Source organism: Vulpes vulpes, chromosome 11 (genome assembly GCF_048418805.1).
Source record: "Vulpes vulpes isolate BD-2025 chromosome 11, VulVul3, whole genome shotgun sequence".
NCBI lineage: Eukaryota > Metazoa > Chordata > Mammalia > Carnivora > Canidae > Vulpes > Vulpes vulpes.
Window position 1 is genome coordinate 26,449,791 of NC_132790.1, and position 20,894 is coordinate 26,470,684.

At 40.8% G+C, this 20,894-nt stretch overlaps 1 protein-coding gene across 1 annotated transcript in view; it reads left to right on the forward strand.

The window, feature by feature from the left end:
* Positions 1-17,443, forward strand: part of RNF169 (ring finger protein 169) — an 80,731-nt gene extending 63,288 nt beyond the window's left edge. Inside the window, exons 5-6 of the mRNA XM_026010618.2 lie at positions 12,181-12,280; positions 12,838-17,443. Of these exons, the coding sequence (XP_025866403.2) occupies positions 12,181-12,280; positions 12,838-14,022 (1,285 nt within the window). The 3' untranslated portion in view covers positions 14,023-17,443. The remainder of the gene's footprint in view (positions 1-12,180; positions 12,281-12,837) is intronic.
* Positions 17,444-20,894: the final 3,451 nt, after the last annotated feature.

Sequence of the window (20,894 nt, forward strand, 5' to 3'; positions counted from 1 at the left end):
TGAGGTAGTGAGTTACAGGAAGCCCACAAGACTTGGTGATGGCATGTGTGGATGTGTGTGTTGGGGAGGGATAAAGGAATTGATGCAAATCAAGCAGATGAACTCATTGTTAAGAGGACAAATCTTGTTAAAAGTAGTGGAATCTGGTTGAAAAGGGAAGCAAGCTCAAGGAGAAATGATGTGGAACTTAAAGAGAATGGCAGTTTTCATAGGTGTCAATTTCTCTGCCATACCAGGACAGAAATAGCTGATAGTTTTCAGAGGGTGGGATGGTGAGTGGTAGGTAGCATCAGGAGAACTAGCTTTTTTCTAGTGCATTCTGTCATGTTTTTTTTTTGTTTGTTTATTTGTTTGTTTGAAGATTGTATTTATTCATGAGACAGAGAGAGGCAGAGACTTAGGCAAAGGGAGAAGTAGGCTTCCTGCAGGGAGCTCCATGCGGGACTTGATCGCAGGACCCCGGGATCATGACCTAAGCCAAAGGCAGATGTTCAACCACTGAGCCACCCAGGCACCCCCATCCTGTCATGTTGAGTGCTTTACATTCCTCATTTAGTTCTCACATGAATCCTACAAATTGTATCGTACTATTTCCATTTTACAGCTAAAGAACATGCAGTTCAGAGAGGTTAAGTAACTCACCCAAGAGCTTCTCACCTCATTATAGTGACAGAGATGGAACTGGAACTCAGGTCTCTCTTTATTCCAAACCTATTTGCTTTTTCATCAAACCATTGTCAGAACCCTGTGACTAAAGGCTGTGCACTTGGAGCCTGGTCTTGAGATGATCTGCCTTTGCAAGGGAAAACTGTCTTCCTTCTGTTTGCTTAATTTATTCCCTGCCTTGTTCTAACAGAGGTAAGTAAGAACCTGTCCAGTTATCCTGCTATCTGAGGGGACTGAAATCCTTTTGCATTATGCTAGTCATTTTAGAATATAGTTGTGTAAACAGTGTTCCTGTTGATCACCAAACAGATACTGGTATGTGTCCAGAATAGGCATATAGATCGGTAGTAGATCGGTAGTTGCTTAGGGCTCAAGGAGAAATGGAAGTTTAGGAGTGGTCGCTAAAGGGCATGAGGTTTCTCTATGAGGTGATGGAAATGTTCTGAAATTGTGGTAATGGTTAAGTAACTGTGAATTAAAAACCATTAAACTGTACACTTAAAAAAAGGATACTAGGGTAAACTAAGTGGATAACTCAGATCATAAAACTCAGATCAAGTAAACTCACTTTACTTTATATATAAAGAAAGGATTGTAACAAAGTCTCACCCATTTCTGGGTACATGGTGGCTACAACTGGGCCTAAAGAAGTTGTTGGTTTCATTCAAGTATGTGTGTATGTGGTGGTGGTTGGGAGGGCTCATACCCACAGGCTAGGGGCTAAAAGGAGGCTCCTCTCCAGCTTTTAGCTTCTGGGTGGAACTCAGCTCTACCAGACCTGAGAGTTTAATTAAAAAACTAATGTGGTTTGGATATGTGAGAGTGATGATTGAACAGTTGAGAGCATGAGCTATCTAATGTTTTGTATCATGTATTACCATTTGAAAACCCTTTAAGCAGTGTTTTATAAGCATTAAATCTTCTAGTTTTCCAGCTGCATGTTTATACTGGCAGCCCCTCCTTTTCTTTGTTTGTAAGTCAGATTCATTGTGGTTATGGGTATTTTTAGCCTAACTCTGCATCCCAAAAACCATCTGGTCTCTTGGCAATGGAAATGTTAAGCCAGTTGCCTTTGAGACAATGCTGCTTTCTCTTGTTTATGACTTCATTATGTGTTTGGAAAAGAGCTTCCCTAGATGTGCTGGGTCTGTAAGATCTATAAGATCAATATGCTGTGGTAGAAAGAGCATAGGCCTTAGAATCATAGAGATACATGTTTAAACCTTGGCTTCAGCTGTGTGACCTTGGAGGATCACCTACCTCAGTTCTTTGTCTGTAAAATGCCTATCTCATAGGGTTTCTGTATGTATTAAAGGAGATACAATATATTTTAAACGGCTCAGTGCCTGACAGATATTACATTCCTAATAAATGTTGAAGTTTCCTCTTTTTTTTTTTTCTTAAGGGGGAGAGAGGTGTTTCTGTACATATTTTTGTTTGTTTATAAGAAACTTATAAAATATATTCACTATGTGTTAGGGTTCAGGGATACAGAAATGAATGTAATGAGAGTAGTTACTTCTCTTATTTTTCAGTCAAAATTTTGTTTGAGTTCTCCCAGCTCTAAGAATATTATCCAGTTCACTGGTCTTGACTATTCTCAGCCAGTATTTTGAAGCCTCTTATCTTGACTAATATTACAATCATAATATGTTTATGGCTATGAGATGTTTTTACCATCATGGTTTTTGTGGCTGTCCATATAACAATAAGTGTAAAAAGGAGAGAATAAAGTTATATAAAACAAAGCTTTTGTATGCTATTGAAATTAAATTGTTACTAATTTTGAAATAGATTATTTTAAATTAAGGTGTTAATTATAATCCCCATAGCAACCACTAGGAAATAACTAAAACATATTTAGTAAAGGAATAAGAAGAGAATCAAAATGATATACTGGGAAATATCTAACACAAAAGAAGGCATTAATGGAGAATTGAGGAACAAAAAATGTCTAACACAAAAGAAGACATTAGTGGAGAATTGAGGAACAAAAAAGGTATAGGACATATAAGAAACAAATAGCAAAATGGCAGAAGTTAAGTCCTTCTTTATTGTAATTACATTAAATGTAAGTGACTTAAACTCTCCAATATAAGAGACAGAGATGGGTAAAATGGGTTATTTATTTTTAAAATTTTATTTATTTGGGAGAGAGAGCGAGTGAGAGAGCAAGCACATAGGCTGGGGGAGAGGCAGAGTGAGAGGGAGAAGCAGATTCCCCACTGAGCAGGGTGGCCAATGCAGGGCTTGATCCCAGTATGACCTGAGCTGAAGGCAGACGCTTAACCACCTGAGCCACTCGTGCATCCTAGTAGAATGGATTTTTAAAAAAATATTCATATAGGGGCACCTGGGTGGCTCAGTTAAGCATCCAACTCTTGGTTTCAGCTCAGGTCACAATCTCAGAGTTGTGAGATTGAGCCCTATGTCAGGCTGCACACTGAATGTTGGGAGCCTTCTTAGGATTTTCTCTGTCCCTCTGCCCCTCCCTCTCGAGCTCTCTCTCTCAAAAAAAAAAAAAAAAAAAAAAAAGAAAAGAAAAGAAAAAAAAAATCCAACTATATATGCTGAGACTCCCTTTAGGTCCAAAGACAAATGTAGGTTGAAAATGAAAGTACAGAAAAAAATATTCTATGCAAACAGTGACCAAAAGAGAACTGGCTGGAGTAGGTAAACTAATATCAGAAAATGTAGACTTTAGGACAAAAATTACAAAAAACAAGATAAGCATTATAAAATTATTTTAAAAAGCAACCTACTAAGAAGATATAATCATTACATTTATTAGGAATGTAATATCTGTCAGGGGCACCTGGCTGACTCAGTCAGTAGAGCATGTGATTCTTGATCTCTGGGTCATGAGTTTGAGTTCCATGTTGGGTGTGGAGATTACTTAAAAAAAAAAAAAAGATATAACCATTGTAAACACCTGTACACCTAATAATAGATACACAAAATATATGAAGCAAAAACTGACAGGATTGAAGGGAATAGTAGACATTTTAATGATAATAGTTGGAGACTTTAATACCCACTTTCAATAAGGGATATAATATATAGATGAAAGGTATACAAGGATATAGAAGACTTGCACAATACTGTATACCAACTAGACTTACAATATATAAAGCACTCTACCCCACAACAGCAGAACACACATTTTACTATATGGAATGGAAAATATGGAATATTTTCCAGAATAGACCATATGTTACACCACAAAACAAGTCTCAATAAATTTTAAAAGATTGGAATAATACAGAATATCTTTTTTTGACCAAAACAGAATGAAACTATAAGTCAGTGACAGAAGGAAAATTGGAAAATTCACAAATATGTGGATATTAAACAATACATTAAAGAAACCCTAATGGATCAAAAAAGATATCACAAGAGAAATTAGAAAATACCTTGAGAGGAATGAAAATAAAACCCAACATAATAAAATTGTTGGAGTGCAGTAAAAGTTGTGCTTAGAGGGAAATGTATAGCTTTAAAACCCTATATTTAAAATGAAGAAATGTCTCAAATAAATAAGCAGATCTTCATCTGTGGATCCTCCCACCTGACTCACAGGCACTCCCAGCACTTCATATACTTCATTCACACTTCACCCTGTGGCCTGCTTCCTGTACATATTACCATTGGCAATGAGGATGAGTATTGATAGATGGCTAATGAGTGTGTGTAGAAAGCTACCCAGACTCTGGGCAAGGGAGAGACCGCAAATTTGAGCTTCCGTGCCATCCTTGGAAAAAGCAAAACGGTGGCTGTCAGCACTTGACCTGTTAAGCTTAAGAATTCTGCCACAAGAGGGAGCAAGAAGCAAGGAGCAGGTGTATCCATAGAAAGTCTGAGAAAGCTTCAGAATCCCTACCAAGGCTGATGGAAGATATTTGAGACTGGAGGATGTGACTGCTCCTTCAAATGTGAAGACAGCAATGCAAAACTTCAAGGAACAAGGGGTGCCTGAGTGGCTGAATTGGTTAGGTGTCTGCCTTCAGCTCAGATTGTGATACTGGGGTCCTGGGATGGAGCTTCATGTAGGGCTCCCTTCTCAGTGAGGAGCTTGCTTTTCCCTCTCGCCCTCTGCTTGCTGCTCCCCCTGTTTTTGTTCACTGTCTGTGTCAAATAAATAAAATCTAAAAAGGAAAAAAAGACTTCAAAGAACATGAAAAATAAAGTAAATAATGAAACCATCAAAAGATTGCAATAATTTTTCAGTAATGGATCCTAAAGACATGAAGATCTCTGATATATCCAGTAAAGAGTTCAAAACAGCTGTTTTCAGGAAGCTCAGTGAGCTACAAGGAAATACAAAAAGACAATTCAGCTAAATTAGGACAACAGTACAGAAAGAAAAAAAAGAAGAAGAAGTTTAAGAGAAGTTTAACAAAGAGAAATCTTAAGAAAGAACCAAACAAAAATTCTCCAGCTGAAGAATACAGTGAATGAAAAGAAAAACCCAGTGGAGAACATCAGCAGCAGAATGGATCAAGCAGAAGAAAAGAGATGAGAAACAGTGAAGAAAGCCAGTATGACTCATGGGATACTATCAAAAGAAACAATTTGCGAACTATTAGAATTCTGAAAGAAGAGGAGGAGAGGGAGAAGGCAGTAGAAAGGTTATTTAAAAAAGTATGAGCTGCTCAAATCTGGGGAGAGGTTTGAGTATCTATATTTGGGAAGCACATAGATCACCAAACAAACTCAAAGATTCTCACCAAATTAGAAAAGAAGAAGTAAAATTGTCTTTGTTTGCAGATGATATGATCTTATATATAGAAAATCCTAAAGACCACAAAAAACTGTTAGAGCTAATCAATGAATTCATTAATGTTGCTGGATCCAAAGTTAGCATACAGAAATTACTTATGTTTCTACAAACTAACAATAGAATATCTGAAAAAATAAATAAAACAGCCTGAGAACACCTGGGTGGCTCAGTCAGGTAAACGTCTGACACTTGATTTTGGCTCAGGTCATGATCTTAGGGTTCTGAGATGAAGCTCTGTGTCAGGCTTCATGCTCAGCCAGGAATCTCCCTGAGAATTTTTCTCTGGCTCCTCCCCCTGCTTTCTCTCAAACAAATATTAAATAAAATAAAATAAAATAAAATAGCCCTATTCACCATAGAATCAAAAAAATAAAATACTTGGGAATAAATTTAACCAGGAAAGTGAAAGATCTGTACATTGAAAACTGTAAGATGTTGATGAAAGAAATTAGAGACATAGATAGAGAGCTATCCCATATTTATGGATCAGAGGAATTAATAATAAAAAAATCCGTCCTACCCAAAACCATCTATATCAATGCAATCCCTATCAATATTCCAATGACCTTTTTCACAGAAATAGAAAAAACAATCTTAAAATTTGTATGGAACCATGGAAGACCCCAAATAGTCAAAACAATCTTGAGAAAGAACAGCTGAAGGCATCATACTCTCTGACTTCAGACTATATTACAAAGCTATATTAATCAAAACAGTATGATACTGGCATAAAAATAGGCAGAGACCAATGAAATAGAATTGAGAGCCCTGAAATAAACCTGTGCATGTATGGTCAGCTAATAGCAGACAAGAGAGCCAAAAATACTCAGTGGAGAAAGGATAGTCTCCTCAACAAATGATATTGGGAAACCTGCTAATCACATTGAGAAGAATGAAATTGGATGCCTATTTTATACCACTCACATAAACTAACTTGTAATAGATTAAAGACTTAAACATGAGACCTGAAAGTGTAAAACTCCTAGAAGAAAACAAAGGGGAAGAGCTCCTTGATATTGGTCTTGGCAATGATTTTTTGGATATGACACTAAAAGCACGAGCAACAAGAGCAAAAAAAAAAAAAAAAAAAAAAAAGAAGAAGAAAGAAAAAATGAAAGAAAAAAAGAAGTGTAGCTACTTCAAACTAAAAGTCTTTATCATGCAAAAGAAACAATCAACAGAATGAAAAGGTGGTCTGAGAGATGGGAGAAGATATTTGTCAATCATCTGTCAGATAAGGGGTTAATATCCAAAAAATTTAAGGAACTCATATAATTCAGTAGCAAAACAAAAAACCAGACAACAATAACAAACTCAAACAACCCAATTGAAAAAATCAGCAGAGGAACTGACGGACATTTTTCCAAAGAAGACATATAAATGGCCAACAGAAGGACACCTGGGTAGCTCAGCTGGTTGAGCATCTGCCTTTGGCTCAGGTCATGATCCTGGGGTCCTGGGATCAAGCCCTGTGGGGAGCCGCCTTCTTCCCTCCCTCTGCTACTCCGCCAGCTTGTGCGCTCTCTCTCTCTCTCTCTCTCTCTCTCTCTCTCTCGTTCTCTGTTCTCTCCCTCTCTCTCTCTCAAATCTAAAAAAAAATGGCAATAGGTACATGAAAAGATGCTCAATATCAGTAATCATCAGGAAAATGCAAATCAAAACCACAGAGATATTAGAATGGCTATCCCCAACAGAATAATAAATAAGTGTTGACAAGGATGGGGAGAAAAGGGAACCCTTATGTACTGCTGGTAGGAAGGTAAACTGGTACAGCCACTATGGAAAACAGTATGGAAGTTCCTCAAAAAATGAAAATAGAGCTACCGTATGATTCAGCAATCCCACTTCTGGGCATATATCCAAAGGAATGAAATTAGGATCTCCAAGAGCTATATGCACTACCATATTAATTGCAAGATTATTCACAATAGCTAAGCCATGGAAACACTTGAAATGTCCATCCATGGATGAGTAGATCAAGAAAATGTGGTGTCTATATACAGACACACACAGTGGAATATTATTCAGCTAGGAGGAAGAAGGAAATCTTTGCCAGTACAGCAACATGGATGGACCTCTAGGACATTATGCTAAGTGAAATAAGAGAGAAAGATGCATACTGTATGATATCATTTATGTGTGTGGAATCTTAAAAAATCCAAACTCATAAATACAGGGTAGAAACGTGGTTGCCAGGGGGATGGAGGAAATGAGGAGATGTTGGTCAAAGGGTGCAGAGGTTCAGTTGTATGGGACGCCTTGGTGGCTCAGCAGTTGAGCGCCTGCCTTTGACTCAGGGCACGATCCTAGGGCCAGGGATCGAGTCTCACATCAGGCTCCTTGCGGGGAGCCTACTCCTTCTGCCTATGTCTCTGCCCCTCTCTCTCTCTCTCTCTCTCTCTCTCTCTCTCTCTCTCTCTCTCTTTCTGTCTCTCATGAATAAATAAAATCTTAAAAAAAAACACTTTTCAGTGGTATGTTCTGGGCATCTTATATACAGCACGGTGATTATAGTTAACAATACTATATTATATACTTGAAAATTGCTTTCAAGTATACTTGGAAGTTAAATGATCTCACCACAAAAAGTAAATGGTAATTATGTGAGGTGATGAAGGTGTTAACCCTACCATAGTAATCATTTCACAATATTTTAAGTGATCAGATCAATATATTGTACACTTTATATAATATTATATGTCAATTATATCTCATAAAGTTGGGAGATAAAAAGCATCCAGATTGCAAAGGAAGAAGTAAAACTATCTCAATTCACAGATGACATGATATTATTCATGGGAAATCCTAGTAATGTTAGAATTTTGAAAAAACTACTAAAGCTCATAAATTTAGCAAAGTTACAGGATACAAGATCACCACCTAAATATCAGTTGCATTTCTATACTATTAGCAATGAGCAATCTGCAAATGTAATTAGGACAGCAATTCTATTTACAATAGCATCAAAAAGAATAGGATAGTTATGAATAAATTTAACCAAGGAGGTGCAAGACTTATACACTGAAAACTACAAAACATTGTTGAAATAGTTGAAGACTTAAATGAAGGGAAAGATCTTCTGTGTTCATGGATTAGAAGACTTAACATTGTTAAGATGGCAATATTCCCCAATGTGTTCTTTTTTTTTTTTTTTTTTTAAGATTTTATTTTTTCATGAGAGAGAGAGAGAGAGAGGCAGAGACACAGGCAGAGGGAGAAGCAGGCTCCACGCAGGGAGCCCCACGTGGGACTCCATCCCAGGACTCCAGGATCACGCCGAAGGCGACACTAAACCACTGAGCCACCTGGGCTGCCCTCCCCAACATGTTCTGCAGATACATTACAATACCTATTAAAATTGGAATTTCCTTTTTTGCAAAAATGAACAAGCTGATACTAAAATTCACATTTGGAGTTACAGAGGATACCAAATAGCCAAAACAATCTTAAAAAAGATCAAGGGTAGAGGATTCATACTTCCTGATTTCAAAATTTCTGGCAAAGCTGCAGTAATCAAGAGTGTGGTACTGAAATAGGGGTCGATATATCAATCAGCGGGGCAGAATTGGGAGTCCAGATATAAACCCATATGTCAGTTGACTTTCAATAAGGATACCAAGACTATTCTTGGGGAAAGAATAGTCTCTTCACAAAAGGTGCTGGGATCACAACTGGATATCCACATGCTAAATAAAGAATGAAGTTGGACCCCAACCTCATACTAAATATGATAAATATTAAGTCAGATTGAATCAGATACCCAAATGTAAAGGCTAAAAACTGTTAAACTTATAGAAGGAAACACTTGGAGAGTTTAGCTGTATAATTACTGCCCTCTTATAGCACTTTTGTGACATGTACGGTGGACTTTAGTGACTGGCTGCCCCCTTGAGTCAAGATTATCTTTTTTTTTTTTTTTTTTTAAGATTTTATTCATTTATTTATGAGAAACAGAAAGAGAGAGAGAGAGGCAGAGACACAGGCAGGGGGAGAAGCAGGCTCCATGCAGGGAGCCCGACCTGGGACCCGATCCCAGGTCTCCAGGATCACGCCCTGGATTGAAGACAGCACTAAACCTCTGAGCCACCCGGGCTGCCCAAGATTATCTTTCATCAGTCTGTCCCTCATACTTTGCACAGAGTTGGTGCTCAGTAAAGTCAGCTGACCAAGTGACTGGAAGAGACAGTGACAGTTTTAGCCATACTGAGGTTTACCAAAAAGATTTTAAATTGTCAGAAACTACTTTGGGTGTCCTTGTTGTGTGCTCGAGTGCTACAGGTTTTCCTCTCTGGGCTTTTTCTTTCACCAAAATAGAGTTTAGGGGGCACGTGAAGAGAGTCTCCTCAGCAATAGGTGACTGTCATTTGTACATCTGATAATTTGGGAAAGTAGCCAGTGTCTTTAAATCTGACTCTGCTGCTGCTGACAATATGGATACATAGCCTATTTTTAAAAATTATATTAAGCTAATTCTTAATTATGGAATATCTGGACCTTAAAGTATAGGTCCAGCCTCAGTTTGAACACCTGTAACGATATGGAACTCAGTATCTCCCAACGCAGCTCTCAGTGAACTGCTGTATTGAAAATCACAAAGTTCTTTCTTATGTTGATCCGAAAATCTTTTTCTTTAAGTGTCTACTGTTTCTGCAATGGAATGAAGCCACACAAGTCATATATTTGAAATAATAATGCTTTCTCTTTCGGTCCTATGTTCATTCCTCCTAAGTCTGTGTTGTTCACTTTAACATTTTAATCTGTCATCCAGTTTATTTCTGGGTGGCTTACATCACGGACTGTGTGGGTTCTGAGAATGCAAGTGGATTTCAGTAGTATTCTAGGTAAAGTACAAAACAAGCAGATTTGTAAGCAGCTGCCATTATAGGGTGATGTCGAAGTTTCCTGTCTGTTCCAAAATACGTTTCCCACTAGGTAGTACAGCTCTTACAGTACTTGCTTGTTCCTTGTTGAATTTTCTTGGTAAAGTTCAGGCATGTGATGCAGGTAGGCCACCACTTTCTCCTATTAATATTTTTTAAAAAGATTTATTTATTTATTTATGATAGAGAGAAGGGGGGGGGGGCCAGAGACACAGGCAGAGGGAGAAAGAAGCAGGCTCCATGCGGGGAGCCTGACGTGGGACTTGATCCGGGGTCTCCAGGATCAGGCCCTGGACTGAAGGCAGCACTAAACCACTGAACCACCAGGGCTGCCCTCTCCTATTAATTTATAGCATAGATTAGTTCAGCAGACCAGAGCCATATAGCAAGGTGATGTGGCCTTGAGACATAGGAGTAGAGAGTATTGAATGGGAGGAATAGCACAGAAATGCTGGAATAGAAGCCAGTGTGAGTAGGTAGGACAGGCCTTTAAATAGAGGGAGAGGAGAGGCACCCTGGGATGCATCTTATTTCCTCCTTTGTAAGTTTTCTGAGCTAATCCTGACACTGGCATAGTGAAACTTTAGAAAAGTAAATCTTTTGCTACAAAAGAGTAGGTATGATGTTGTATTTAATTCTAAAGCTAAATAGAGTCATTCATGTAAATAATTTCAGCTTGGGATCATCTGCATCCACCTTGACTTTTTTGGCAAATTCTTATTTGTCCTTCAAAATACGTGTGCCCCAGGGAGGCTTTTCCAACCCTGCTCTGCCTCCATCCCAGGTAATTAATAACTCCCTCTTTTATGCCATGCTATCTCCTAGGCATACTTTTTTTTGTAGTTGTGCCATTTCACTGTATTATATTGAATAATTTGTCTGCCCCACTGGACTCTGATTCCTTGAACACCCTAAACTATGCCTCATTTTTCTCAGTATTCCCAGTGCTTAGATGGTGCTACTCAGTGACTAGCATGCAGTAAGTGTATGATAAATGCTTGTTGAATAGAGTTGTAGCACAGGTAAAATAACAGCTGTACACATGTGTAAAAGCATTATTCTCGCTAGATGTGTGTTAGGCACAAATTAGATAGTAGGAAGCAAAAGTGAGTAATAAGATAATCACAAACTCAAAAAACTTCCTACTTACAGTTCCCCTTTGTCACTGGGGTAGGTAACAGCCATCTGCATATAATTCTTATACAGTAAGATTAGTGTTATAATACAGGTACTGTGGGTATTGGATTGGGTTGTAAAGTTATAATGTTGCATGCATAAGACAAAAAAGCCATGTGTTCTTGAAATCTCTGAAGTCACCAGGATTTAGGCCTTTGGAATCTCAAATGTAATGAATTAAGGAAGAGACTGCATTTAATTTTGACTCCCTACATAAAAATTTAGTGCACTGCTATGTATTTTTTAAGTACTTAAATTTTGTTTCATGACTGACTTAGATTGCTTGAGGAGACTTTTGGGCCTATTAAAAGGAAAAGAATTGTTGTTTGTAAAGGTGATTCTAATACGTATCCACCCTCTTAAAGCAGGTGAATTCTCCCTATCTCTAAGCATGAGCGAAACAGCCATTGGTCTTTTATCTTTTAAGCAGATCTCGTTGGGAAACAAAGGCTTACATCAAATGTCTTCTTTGCAGGGCTCTTTCTCTCTTTTGACAGGATTTGTTCTTAGAATGTGTTTTGTTAATAAATTAATTCATTTCCTATTGTAACTGCCCAAGGGAATTGTCTTTCTCTGCAGGTGGCTTTGAAAGCACTTCCTTAGTGAGCACGTGGGCTAGTTTTGACTAATTGTCTTGTGTTGATTGTATTTATTACTATATGTTTTGTATTTATTTAGGAACCTAAATTCCAAGTTGGAAAGGAGTCAGAGCTGTAATGACACTGCTCAAGACAGAGCGAAGAGCAGACTCAGAGCACCCCCAACCAGCAAAACCAAGGTACATGCTTCTGGAGCTCTCTACTTCCTTCCTGTAGCTTCTTGCACATGGCCATGAAAGAAATTATTCTAGATGAGCAGAGGTAGAATGGGTCCTATGCATAGGAATTATGTTGGAGAATTTTGCAAATAAATGTGAAGAAAGAGAGTTTGAATTAGTAGCCAGAAGAGTGGAATGAGGGCTAGGAGAAGAACTTTTTTGAAAGTTCTAGATGAGTTTTTTTTCCTCCTATAGGTTTTCTTTTCTTTGGTTTAGTTATTTTTAATTTAAATTCAATTAATTAACATAGAGTGTATTAGTAGTTTCAGAGGTTGAGCTCAGTGATTCATCAGTCTTATTCCCTCTAGGTTTTCAATTTTATTAGTTGTTCCAAATGTGTAGGAATTTCTGCAAATGGTGTACATTCTAGGTCAGGGATTTTCCCCATTCCTTAGGCTCACATTACCCTTTATCCCTGTTTTTAATCTTCCCCTGCTATCCTTCTACCATCATGAAGGAATTATAAAGAAAAAATATGTATATATGTATGTATATGTAATCTTTCTAACCTCTTTCAGGTCACAGCTATGACCCCAGCCTCCAACCCCATCATTGGTGTCCTCTTGTCTACGCAGAACAACCGCTGCCTCTCAGCCCCTGACTTAACCGTGGAAAAGCGTCTGCCCTTCAGCTCCCTCTCATCCTTGGCTTCCCTGCATAAGCCAGAACGCTCCATCAGTCCTGAGAGCAATGACAGCATCTCTGAAGAACTAAACCATTTCAAGCCCATTGTCTGCTCACCATGTACTCCTCCCAAGAGACTCCCTGATGGCCGAGTGCTAAGTCCCCTCATCATCAAATCAACACCCCGCAACCTAAACAGAAGCCTGCAGAAGCAGACTTCTTATGAGGCTAGTCCAAGGATCCTCAAAAAGTGGGAACAGATTTTTCAGGAGCGGCAGATCAAAAAGACCCTTTCAAAAGCCACCCTCACCTCTCTGGCTCCAGAAGCAGGGGAAGACTTAGTAGTCTCTGAAGTTATCCATTCTAGCAAGGAGAAGCCACCTCTGGCCCTACATGCAAGACTGGCCAGTGGTCAAGCACTCTCTGAGTGTGCGGGACCCACCCCCATTGACCTTGATTATTTCCCCTCTGTTAGCCAAACGAAAGCGGAGCAGGGCAGTGATAGTAAAAGGAGCCCCGAGGTCCCATTGGAAACCTGCTGTTCTTCAGGACTCACAGTGGGAGCCAGCGGGACTTCTTTGGAGAGAGAGCAATACCAAGGGCCGGGGCCAACCCCAGATGCCAAGTCAGACAAAACCTGTCCGAGCATGACCACGAACATCTCGGCAGTTAATTCAGTGCTGCCCAAAAATAGTGTTCTGGGTGGTGTCCTCAAAGCAAAGAGGCAGCTGAAGGCCACCAATCATTTTGATCCGCCGAACGGTGTACTGGCAGACGGCCTGGGTGAGGAGCCGCTTCCTTCCTTGCGCCGGGGCCGGAAAAGACACTGTAAGACCAAGCACTTGGAACAGAATGGCTCCCTTAAGAAACTGCGACAGAGCAGTGGCGAGGTGGGTCTGGCCCCACCTGACCCGGTGCTGCAGGAGACGGAGCAGAAGCGGCAGCAGGAGGAAGAGGACCGGCAGCTGGCTCTGCAGCTGCAGCGCATGTTTGACAACGAGAGGCGGACTGTGAGTCGGCGGAAAGGAAGCGTGGATCAGTATCTCTTACGGTCCAGCAATGTGGCCGGGGCCAAGTAGCACCTACTGAACAGTATTACCTATTTTTAAGAGGGCTGTGGCCTGATTGTTTATCCCTGAAGAGCTGAGTGTTCTCACTTTGGGTTTCTTCTAATGGCAAAACACTGTCTGCTACGGTTCTGAGAGGTTCCGGGGCCTTTGTAGGCTATATCCAAGGGAACTGTGTCTGCCTCCCTGTGACCGAGGCCGGAAGCACTCCTCACCCCTGAGTGACCCACCCCTGAGGGCTTCTGGGCCAAATCTGGTGGCACCCAGATTTGGAATGAGATTCAGGAGCACGATGGCTGGACTTAGAAATGGTAGAGGAGAGAGGGATGCCTTCTTAAACTGACAGACCTCCTGACTTCTTTCAACAGGGTGTTATTTTAAATCAGCCTTGCAGATAAAAAGTAGTTCCATCTTCCTCATAGAAGTGGAACAGGGCAATTCTTTGGCAGATCCAAAAAAGATTATGTTCCCTTTCTCCTTACCTGTGCCACAGGTAAATATACCTGATGAAAGCAATGGAGTTTCTCTTCTACAAAAGTTAACTTACTTTCCCTCTTTCAAAAGTAATGTTGGATTAACGCTGTCTGGTTGACCACTCTCACCATTGTGGTTCAGTTTGGTCTTCCCAGGAGCGCTAACGTGTAAGCCCCTTTGTAGATGATGGAACTGCAGGGCGAACATTCAGGTTCTGTCACTGAGTGGCATCGCCCAGACTGACCATTGGGTCTCCTGACAACAAATCCCATAGATTATCCACACTAACCGGTTGCTATAATGGACTGCAACCCATGGGCATGCCTAGGGGAGCCTCGGGAAAGCTGGCTGAGCATTTGAATACTGATTGTGCAAAATCCATAGGCAGATATTTGAGATCAGTGGGAACTATCAACAAATATTGTGCAGTATCTGCTCTGCTTCTCACCCCCCCAGTTTACAGCCTTCTGTCTTCTGGGGCTGGGGAGGGCAGACCGTCCACTCTATAAGACAGACTACAGTTGAACATTACTGCTCTCTACATGTCCAAGGGTTATCTGCAATGTTGATCTAAAATCCCAAAAATTTGCCCAGAAGTCAGGAAAGAGCAATGCTGAAACTCCATACTATGGAAACAAGGTATCTAGCTGGATGCAGCTGGTAAATTCAGTCCCATGGACCTTTGGGGTTTATTTTCCTTAGGAGCTGACACCATGTGTCTTTTGCATCCCTGGTGGTGCTTGGTGCTTCTGCCCATCTGGGCTCATTGAGAATAGGGGTTAAGAGATGATTTTAGGGAGTCTCACATGGGCTGGCATTCCCTGTGCATGTACGAGCTGTTACTATAAAGTCATGTGACGGGCGTTTTAACAAAGGTTTTAGAGCTTATGTATCCCAGTGTAAGATGTCCCTCTTGAGTGGCCCCAGCAGGATACTGTATAGATTTTCAATGGTGTTGCCATTGGCAAGAACATTTCTGGAACTTTCCTCAATGTCTAGAGATGCTAGAAATATAGACTCCTAAAATGTTAGAATTGGAAGGGACCTTACGGACCATCTTTTCCAACCTCCTCTTCTTACTAAGGCAGAAGCCACGATTCAGAATGGTGACTCACTGATCACTAGGGATCTACTGTATCACCTTCTTTTGGTTCCTCTCAGATTTTTCCCCTCTTCTCTGGGCAAATCTTTAATCTTTTGTGGTTACAGGAGGGAGAATTTTAAGTCTAAAACTAGTCAGAAGCTATTTGAAGCCTCTAGGAGTAAAAGTGTGCCAAGAGGGTTCGGAATTACAAATGAGGTGTAGCTGTAAAGCAGTTGGAGCCATTTCCTCCTGCTGCTCATGAACAGTTCCCAGAGAGAACTTCCAGAGATGTCATAAGCATCTTGGTCATCATTGAGATACGTGAACCTCCTCAGTGACTACTTTGGTGGGAGTGTCACTCACTTGAATGTATGTGTTCTGCGTGTCTGTGTGTTTGTGTGCGTGCACACACGCAGATGTATGTTTTAAAAACACGCATCAATCTCATTCCTCAATATTCACACCACTTCAGTTCCAGGCCCTGCCAACAACACAGGCCTCCACAGACTGCTGGAAGGTTGGTACCCAAGATGGCAGAGCCGGCACTGGTCTGCTCGGAAGGGGAGGGTGACTTACTCAGTGCCCTTAGAGAAAGCCTCAGTTACTGCCCTTTGCTAGAGCTCCTCGTTGGTCTTAGTGAACAAGCCCCGGGAGGCTAGTCTGCTCGGGAGTAGCAAAGACACTTCTTTTTCCACTTGCCACCTTTTTTCTATGTCTCCAATCATTTGAAAAACATGATTTCAGTTGGAACTGATTTTTGGTTTTGGAAAAAAGATATTTTTAATAGAAAAAAAATATATTTTAAATATTTCCCCAAAGTCATACTTTCATTTTAAGAAATTGTGTTGTAGTAGCAACAAATTTTAGTTTCAGGTGCAGAGTGAAAAGCTCCCTCCTGTTAAGAGGATATTCCAAACGCTAGATCCAGCTTCCTGACTTGCCCCCTTGCACCTACTGTTGTGTCTAGAGTGGCACTGACTCAGCTGAGCAAGAGTAGTCCTTGCTGTGAAGACAAAGCAGTTTAGGTCAAGGAGTGACAGGGCCTAACCTCTAATCTGCTCGGCTTTGGAGGAGGGAAAAAAACCACTAAGGTATTATCTGTACTTTAAGATGCTTCCCTTAACTAAAACCTGAACACTTTCTCCTCCTGAAAAATGTCTGTGTCCTGTTGCTTGCTTGCTTGTGAAGTTTTTCACAAATGGAGTGGTTGACGTGAATTATTCGAAGAAAGAGAAAGAGGAAAACAGAGTGATGGGGAGAGTTTGTGACTGAGAACGAGAGAGACATTATTTCACAAACATTTCTCACGAATCATTGGAATCTGATTCACCATACAAATTCCCCATGTCCTATCAGCTCTGCTCCCTGTGTATATGCATTCTGTGCTTTCTCATTAAAGGGGGAGTTAGGAGAGGTTGGAGGATGAAGGTCATTCTGATGAGAAATCCAAGAAATGCGGTGCCCTGAGAGTGGGGAGGACCTTTGGGAACATATTTGTGACCTGATGATTGTATCTGCTGGAAGAAGTCATCTGGGCTTGTTGGGTTGGTGTCAAATCAGGGGATTAAGCACCCAGCCCTTGGACCCTTTCATATAATTGCCTCTTTTTAAAAGATTAGTTTATTTTGGCTGAAGCTTCCCAGGAAAACTTTGTAAGTGGCTTCTATTATTTTTTTAATTTTTCAAATTTATTTAGATTTTGTCTGGAGGAAGAATTGATGATGAATGCCTTCTGGTTTTCTTGTTTTTTTTTTTTTTTGTTTGTTTTTGCTCATTTTCCCTAAAAGAACAATGTCCTTAAGAGATTAAAGCTGCTTAATAATTGTTGTCTAGTTACAAAGTGACAAGCTGACTAAGATGAGAAGCTGCCACTGTGCTTGACTGGTGAAGCTGATGACTGAAGGCTGTGCTGTTCGCCCTTTCTGTTCCATTTGACACACGTTCCTGAGCTTTGAACTTGTGCCAACCCTGTACTGGGTCATGGAGATACAGGATGGAAAGGACAGTCCCTGCTGTCGTGGAGCTCAGTACTCTAATGGAATGTGTTTGAATGTCTATGTGGCTGGAGTTTGTTCACGGTCATGTGGAAGACCACTTCTTCATCTAAGAAGATCCATTTAAGATACTCTCCAGCATCCAGCAGGCTGCCTGGAACATTTTAGACCACCTCCCACCCCCACCCTGCCATCAGTATTTCTGAATTTGATTGGAACACTGCTTTCCATTTCCTAAGTAATTTTATCAGAGGAGAATGAATTTTCCCTTCCAGTGACACAGGACAATAATTTTTCTTCAGGAACTGCTTTTACTTATGTAAAAGCCAGGAAATGAGGCAGGTGTGGATCATTGACATGGTCAGAGGAGGCCCACGTCCCAACTTTCTGACCTCCTCACCTCTTTACCATCCATACCTCTCACCACAGCGGGCAGCAACTTTGGATTCCTTTTTCCTGCTTGGCTTTTCATTGAGATGGAAAGCCAGCAGGAGAGGAAGGAAAGAAAAATTGAAGGCTGGATTATAATCATAAAATGCTATAGCTGGAAAGGGCATGGAAATCATTCAGATCAAACTCACCCACCTGCTGCCCCATTTTTCTAAGAAATAAGGAAATTGAGGTCCAATGCCCTATTTTATACTGTGGTTTTCTAGGATCTAAAGAAATAGTCTGTTTAAATTACACAATTTGCTAATGAGGACACCCAAATGATTTAGGCAGCTTTTTGTTTTAATAGCTTTTTCTCCCCAATTTTTTGTTAGAATTAAAATATACCTATATCCTCCGAACACACACCCAGATAGGGAAAACCCCATTATGTGACATGAATATGGTATCTTGGGAAGTGATATATTTTGAATATATCAAATATATATATTCGATATATATATATATATATATATATCAAATATATATTTGAATATATTGGAATAGTCATCATTTTAACCACCAATGGTTAAAACCCAGCCAGCCCTTCATTTTTCTTTGAAAATCAAGAACTCCAAAAAAAAAAAAAAAAGAAAATCAAGAACTCCTTAGGGACTTAAATCTTTCTCAGCTAGCCTTTTCTCCATCATCCCACAGAATGGTCTTTTGACCTGATTTTTATAAATTCTTGTCAATCAAGTGACAAAGCAGGTATTGGGGGGGGGGGGTAGGGGAGATTCTAGGAAAAGCTGCTGAATAGCTTTTCCTCCAAAGATACAGAAAATGCATCTTTACACATGATTGTTATCCACTGTAGCTTTCAGAAGACTGTTCTACAGAGAAAAGAGACATAAGCAGAGGTCACGACCAGTTTAGAGATTGGTTAAATTGAAGAAAAAGTGCCAAGACTGAGTGTGCACATTGTTCTATGTATTATCAGTATTTTTATTCTTCCTAAGAAAAATATTTACATACTTTGCTTTGTGAGTAAATGCTTCCTTAATGTGTTGTTAATATGTGTGGCAGGCTCCCTGTCTACCTGTACCTGGTGTCTACATCAGCTAGTTGGACAAAGCCACGCTGAGGCTGGGCTTACTCATCTTCTGTCCCTCTCATTTGCAGTGAAACAGGCAATGCACTCCTCAGAGGTCAGGCTGGTAACTTTTGGGTCCTGGGTCTGGAGGGTAGAGTCAGAGTCTCCCTGGTAGCCCTGCCCACCCTCCAGCTATGCCTCCAGTGGGAGCAGGGGCCCTCTGTCAGTGGGTCCAGCCCTTGGCTTGCAGCAGAACACAATTCCGAAGGAGACAATGGAGAACTAGGCCAGGGAAAAAATTCTCTTAAATGCCACCTAATGATTTGATTTTTGTTGTTTCCCCTGATATGCTGTTTACTCTCAATGTGTACAAACACAGTTGTCCTTAAAGCCTTTGCTCTTCCCACCTAGAAACAGAAAATGGGGTGTATATTGGTTTTCAGCCTGCTGTCCACATTAGAATGGAGAAGGGGCCTGGCCCTGGTGGACTGCCACTGCTGGCTGCCGCCTCCAGCTCATCAGAAAGAGCATCTTGACAAAGAAAGACTCAGAACAGGGCATGCCCTCTTCTGTCAACAAAGAAATGGCACACAATCAAATGGGGTGATGTGTTATTTAAACCATACCAAAGTACATTCTTCAGTGTCTGTTTGCCTGCCTGAGGAGAGGCCCAAGTTGAGAATACAGTAAGGCAAACTCATGAAAGTGAGTATCGTTTCTAGTCAAAATCTTAACTTCTAGAGCACAATCACAGGTAAATTGGGGCTAAGCTTAGACTAGGTGTGTCTGATTTTTGGTGCTGTCTTTGCTCTGGGAGTTGCACCACATTGAAATGTCTTGCTTTTACATTCAAAATGGTGGGAGAAATTAAGAGGCAAAATGGGATTCCCTGGTGTGTTGTGTCTGGGGTCTGCTATTCCCAATTTATAACCCAATTCTTCTATTCAACCGTTCTTACTCCTAATGAAGGCACGAGAGAGAGAGAGAGAGAGAGAGAGAGAGTAAAGAACAAACAGGATGACATTGTCTGAGTGAGGCCACACTCAGAATGTCTGATTTTAAAAGTACTGGCTTTGAAAGCGCCGCTCAGGAATTCATCAAAATCCTCTTGGTGTCATCCATTTCTCATCACAGAACAAATGTTTCCCAATTTGAAGGACTGATGTAAGACATGCCATACGTGCTAAACCACTACTTACGGGGCCTTGAAATCTGGCTCAAGACTTTTCCAATAGAGGGTCTTTAAAATGACTCGCCAGAAATAAGGCAGCTGCTTGGAGGTCTAAGAACAGAATGCGATGGTCCCTTGGCCCCTAAAGTATTGGACTCATGGACTCCCTGATAGCCCAGTGTGGTGAAGGGGGAGCCCTCCTTTATAGACGGGAAACTCTGGCCCGGACACAGCCTCGAAGTTGGGTCCTCTAACTCCAAAGCCACTGGTTGCTTGCTTTTCCTGTTGCCCTGGCTCAGTCACCTCAAGATGGTGCCATCCTCCCACTCTGGGCTTGGCGAACTCTAAGATTCCAGTTGCTTTTTGGGTTGGATCTTCTGGACTGAGCCTGCCAGGGAGAGAGAGACCAGAATCTTCCCGTCTACACCGTCGGCGGTGGCGGTGGCGGGGGAGGGGGGCGGGGGGGGGGAGGGTAGTATTCTACAGCAGCCAGGATTGTGAGACACAGTTTGTATCTAGATCAGTTCTCAGTGCCCTCTCCTTGGCCATATCCAGCTCCCAGGCAGTTACTGGCATCTTGGAGAAGTACCTAGGAAAGCAGGATGGCCCTACCTGGTTCTGAGCATTAATGGAGAAATTACTTCTGGTCTGCTCTTGTTAGAAGGTTGGAGAAGGCTCAGAAGAGTGTGGCAGACAGCT